Source organism: Mus pahari, chromosome 22 (assembly GCF_900095145.1).
Source record: "Mus pahari chromosome 22, PAHARI_EIJ_v1.1, whole genome shotgun sequence".
In the NCBI taxonomy this organism is placed as follows: Eukaryota; Metazoa; Chordata; class Mammalia; order Rodentia; family Muridae; genus Mus; species Mus pahari.
The window spans coordinates 6,535,200-6,541,199 of NC_034611.1; the positions used below are offsets into that span (position 1 = coordinate 6,535,200).

The window sequence follows — 6,000 nt, forward strand, 5'->3', positions numbered from 1 at the left end:
CCCGCGGTCCCCGCGTCACCTTTACGGATGCCTGGTGCTGGCGCAGACAATGCTCCAGACTTGGTGCCCTGCGCAGGACCGGCCACTCACCGACACCAGGAACTCCAGCGTGCCCACGTAGTCGCGCTCGGTCTTCTGCAGCTCGCTGAGCACGCACACGCGCAGGCGAAGCTGCTTGTCTGCTTCCCTGGCGCTTTCGTCGCTCATGGTGGCCGGCGGGGCGCGGGGCTGGGGACAAGTGCGCTGCCCCGCGCCTGCTGCCGCCACTGCCGCCGGCAAAGTTGCCGCCTCTGCCGAGTCCCAGCCCGAACGCACAGCTTCACATGCTGGCCTGAGGCCGGGGTGTGGGCAGAGCACTGTGCTCGAGCTGCGGCGCGCGCGCGGGACGCGCGGGACTCAGAACAGGACAGTCCCGGGAGAGCAGGAGCCCGGCCCGGGCCGCTGCTCTGGCCTCACGAGGCTCCAGCCCAAGGGGAGGCGGCTCCAGCCACAGCGGTGACTTGGACATCAATCAAATGCTTTCAATCCATGTGACTCCGACCCTTTACCCTTAGCCAAATCTCAGGAAAAAGGAAACACAACCCTGGGGAAGTGTATCGTGCCAGCTAACTAAACACACACACACACACACACACACACACACACACACACACACACACACACACAGGATGGAACTAATCGGAGGTTCCCAAACCTAGAAGGACACTTGTGAGGGCTGCTCTTGGGAATCCCGCCCACTGTTTAGCTTTAATGTGTTTTGCACCAAGTCTGAAAGCAAAGAAACAAGTCCCCGCGGTTACATAACTGCTTGGGAACAAAAACAACCACACCACTGACCCTCCCGCGTTTGACAAGGAACACATTGATTTTGAGTTTTTGTCTAGTACAAAACAGGTTCGGTTTAAAGAAAAAAACAGCAAACGATGTTATTTCACAGGCAGACAACCTTCTGTCAAAGCTTGAAATGTCAATTAACATGATAAATGAGGACATTAGAAGAAAGTAGTAGCCCTTACCTATGCACTGATTCACGTAGAATAAGCATCGCCTGGCTGAGTACTTTTTAACACCATGTGTCGAAATTTTTTAAGTCTCACTATAGTATTTCAGTATTAGTATAAATTCAAGGATATTTGTTCTCAAGAATTGAGATTCCAAGAATTGAGATTCCAAGAATTGTGATATTAAAAAAATACAAATGTTGAATGAGGATGCATCGTAGGTGAGATGACCCGAAAGACGGGTGGATGATAACTGATGGACAGATGACACACAGAAGCTAGATAATAGATAAGTTATAATCTTAAGTTTTGAAAATGGAATGACCAACACATTTGATTTTAATGTTTAAGTTTATTGAATTCTCACTTGGGACCAGAAGCAAGACCTATAAATCTAACAAACCAAGTGATCTATTTGCATTTCTATCTAGATATTATCCATACATACTTTCAGAGCCATTTTTTTTCTACTTAAAACATACTTGCATAGTGTACAGCTAATGACATTTAAAAGGCACACTCCTGAGGCAAGGAAGAGGCAACCAAACTTGTTCCAAGACTTGGCAACCTAAGATAAACTAAAGATGCTTTCCTCGGTATTTACACTAAAATTATCTCCAGTTTCCCATAAGTCTCTTCAAAATACTATTGTGACTTCCATGAAACACAAAGGAATCTCATGCCTTCTTCTCCTAGTAAAGATTCGATATTTGAATAATATGAATGATGCTGATGGGAAGGAAGCTTTTCTGTTTCTCTTGCATCTGGCTATTTAGAGGCAGCCAGGAGCAAAGGGCAAATAGTGTGGACAGCTTCACACACAGGGTAGCAGAAGAACAAAGGACAAGGCACACAAAAGACAGACCTCACAGAACCTGGTAAACAATAAACAAAAGAAACCAGAAAGCAGAGAAACTACACCCAGCAGCCAGTGGGAGCCAACCTCTCTGTTCTACAGGCAGTGGTGAATGAATGAATGCAATTTTTGCTCCCAAGAGAAAAAATGGTGTCAACAAGACAGAGTTCCATCTAGTGCTCTGAATGAAATAAGACGTTTTTTTCCTTGCCATTTGTTCCCAGTTAGAAAGCCACATTTCTACCAAGACATTTTGTCTATGTATAGACCTCTAGAGCAAGCATCTTACACTCAGAAAAACGTACTTGAGTCTTAGTCTTCATTGAGGCTTTACCCATCAGAACCTTTGGCTGTGTTCTACAAGATGCCTGGGAGACCAGTATGAAAACCGTAAAGTGCTAGGATCGGAGGATCATGCAGACCATGGGTGTTAGGAAAATATTTCAGAGCACAAGTCATAGATCACTGCACTACAGTTACTGGAGGTCTTATCAAAATGAATATTCCTTCACCTACCCTCCATGATTTTTTTCTTTAATTATCTCAAACATTATACCCTATATTCTTTCAACAGGGTCCTCAGATTCATAGACTCCTTAACATTTGAAGTTCACCCTCTAAAGACTTATAATTGAGTTAGGTAGAGGGCCAGGTACTTAAATAATTCCATTAAAAGACACACTTCAATAATTGTTTTGGTGAGAAAAAAGCAAGTGGAAGCCACCAGAAAAAAAAACTCATTTTAATTGTGTGACATTCTTATTTCTCTCAGAAGTGCCCATGCAGAAATTATTATGCTGTTTGTGGTCTCTGCCCTCTTTTCTCCTCCTCTATCTATGCCTCAGTATCATTTGTAATTAATGAACAACTCCAGGACACCTTGTAGCTCACTCTGCCAAGTCCTCTCTAAGAGGGGACTCTCACAGAGACCTCTGCAGCCCTGGCTGGAGTCCGTAACTCCTCATCAAAGACTTAAGAGCATAAGAAAACAGGGCTAGAGTATCTGGAAACTTTCACTTTGATGGTAAATAAGGCCTTTCACAGGCTCTGAATGTGTTGTGTCCCTTCCCACTTCCTCTATTGAAACCTCAGGCTGTGCCTGCCAGGAAAAGGAAGGCAACAAGCAAGATGATGGACAAGAGCCAGGGTTTTTTTTTTTTCCTTGAAATTCTAATGAGGTTAAAGCCTCCAATAAAAAAGCCATTGGGGTCGGGGGATGGGGGAGAGAAGATAAAATGGCTGAGGTCTGGACTAGCTCAGCCATTAAATTTATTTCATATGCATGAACTTGGTGGGTGCAGTTAGAATCGATTCTAAGGGTCAAAAGGCCCAAGGACAGACAGAGCACAGCGAGCTTCTTTTGGTCCAGCCCAGAGAAGGACTCCTCTGGCCTGAAAGGCTGGAGAGGGCAAGGCTGCCTCTTAGCAGGATGGGAGCTCTCCACTTGCCTTTCAGAGACCAATCATATTTGTCTCTTGGACATTTCAATGCCACTATCAGCTCGGGGAAAGTCACAGATCAAGTCTGATGCCAGTTTAGTCAGAGCTTAAAAACAAAAGACAAGATTGCTTTACTGCATGATCATCTCATTTAATAGAAACTGGTCTTTGCTATCACCTTAAAGGCTGTGATCTCTAGAAGATGACTTCATGACATCTTGATAGACATAAACAGGTAGAATAATAGAATTACACTAATGTACACATAGCAGACCTGAGCAACAGGTGATTCCTTAGACTATTTACAAATGTAGGTTTCAGTTCATGCTTAATTCCCCAGTTGTTGCACTTCAATTTGTTGACAATTTAATCAGATGAAGTACAGCAAGTTCTTGAGTAAGTCATCAGTTCTATCTTACTTCATTAGTTCTATCTTACTCTTAGAAGGTGAATAGCTTAAATGGCAAACTATAGTACTCGGAAGTCACATTTTAATTACCGATGTGATGTTGTGGGACATAGAAAACAAATCAAAAGTTTGAAGGGTACTTCAGGGAGAGGCTAGAGTTCTCTCCAGATGAACTTGATTAAGAGCAAGCCATCCTGGTAGCCCTAATCTAATGATGTCATGAGAAATCATGTTTTCATTATAAAAACTAAACGTATTAACATCCCAGTAAAACAACCAATGAGTCTTGTGTTGAGTCTCAGAAAAACACCTTCCATGGGGTACCTACCCATCGTCTGGAAGGCCCTACTGGTCCCTTCCTCAGTGTAGGTAGTCTCTGTGACCTTACAGATCTTCAAGCCATGCCGTACTTCTCTCTTCCTACCTTGTCTTTAGTAGAGAAACAAACGAGGCCCAACATAAACACAGCCTCAACCACAGGTCAGTAACGGAGACGGCTACTTTGAAGGTGAAAGGTCACTACACACAGGTGTGATCAAGGTAGGCCGATAGCAGTGAGGCCTTTGCTTGTATTATAAAGCAGGAGGGATTGATGATAGGTGGGCCATGCCGTGTTCTTTATACACAAACTGGTAAAAAACAGAAAACCTTTCAAGGTGTTATTACAGTCGGAAATACAGCTATGGAGAAATGACACAAGATGCAACAGTGCTGGCTTTACAGGCAGATAAATGTGCCCACAAGCCAAGGACCACAGGCAGCCTCTAGGATCTGGGAGAAGCAAGGATCTTACAAAACCCAAGGGAACACAGCCTTGTTGAGACCTTGATTATAACCCAGTATAATTTACATTGTCTGTCTAGCACTAAGAACTGTATAAAGATAAATGTATGTTTAGCCAATCACTGAGTTAGTACCAATGACTCATTTTCTTCACTCCTTTATTTTCCAATCTTTCTTCATTCCCTCTCATGTGGTCATTGCTGCCATGGCTGATCTTTAACTGTCACTTAGTGTTTCTGTTTTTACTAGCACTGAAGTCTGGTCATTCCCTACATCATGTGACTTTTCCCAGGCTTTTTACAGTGTTGACTGTCACTCAACAAACCAGGTCTCTCTTGCTTCTCTGGGTGGTGGTTTGAATAGAACTGGCCCTCACAGGCTCATAGGATTGAATGCAGACTCATGGGGAAGTGATACTCCTTGAGAGAGATTAAGAAGTGTAGCCTTATTGGAGTATGTGTGGCCTTGTTGGAAGTATGTGACACTGGGGGTGGCCTTTGAGGTTTCAAAACTCCTAGCCAATCCCAGTGTCTCTCTTCCTGTTGCATGTGGATTCAGATGTGAAACGATGCTCCTCCAGCATCATGTCTGCCTGCATGCTGCCTCGATTTCTGCCGTGTTGATAGTGGACCGAACTGAAACTATAAGCAAGCATCAACTGAATGTTCTCCATCATAAGAGTTGCTTTGATCACGGTGTCTCATCACAGTAACAGAACATTAAAAGACTCTGCTTCTGTGGCCCTGTCATTGTCCCCGCTTCTCTTTGATTCTCCAGTTCATCCATGCCAAGTTCTCCATGCTCCATTCCTAAAAGCTGATGTTCTCTAGAGTTTGGCCTTTCTCTAATTGTTCTTCCCTGGCCATTCATCCTTTGCCTCCTGGACAAAGGTTGCCACACTAAGAATTAGTTGGTCCCTCTGTTGCCATCTTTCTCACACATGAGTATTGACTGCTTATCTCAGATGAGATTTGAGCCTGGAAGCCAGGAAAAAGAAGGTCAACATTGAATTGTTTCTGTACCAAGCTGATATGAGCATGTAAGGAACTGGTTCTATGGTCACAAATTATACAAATTAAAGAGTATTTCATAGAATAGAATAGAATAGAATAGAATAGAATAGAATAGAATAGAATAGAATAGAATATAGCCTTTTTCACTATTTTCAAATTGAAGGTAAATGTCCACTATAACCCACCACCTCTGACTACACCTCATGTCCCTCCAACTCAGCAATGTGCACCCAAGTCAGACTAGAATTCCAGACTAAAACACCAAGCTTCATAGTAAATTACAGCTCTCCTATATAATGGATTCCATAACTCTATTGCAATTGCAGATCCACCAACAAGATGAACTACAGTCTTTGTCAATGTGACCAATCTGGCCTGCAATTACCAGTCAACAAATAGTTGCTTGCTGAATATACCATACAGAGGATGGGAAGGGGCATTCACTGGAGTGCTTCTGTTCTCCCATGCCTTCATCATCACACTTGTAAATAAGGATGAG

General features: G+C 43.5%; 1 protein-coding gene across 1 annotated transcript in view; it reads right to left on the bottom strand.

Annotated features, from left to right (window-relative positions):
* Window positions 1–631, bottom strand: part of Prex2 (phosphatidylinositol-3,4,5-trisphosphate dependent Rac exchange factor 2) — a 300,320-nt gene extending 299,689 nt beyond the window's left edge. The window contains exon 1 of the mRNA XM_021221903.2: window positions 91–631. Within this exon, the coding sequence (XP_021077562.1) occupies window positions 91–207 (117 nt within the window). The 5' untranslated portion in view covers window positions 208–631. The remainder of the gene's footprint in view (window positions 1–90) is intronic.
* Window positions 632–6,000: the final 5,369 nt, after the last annotated feature.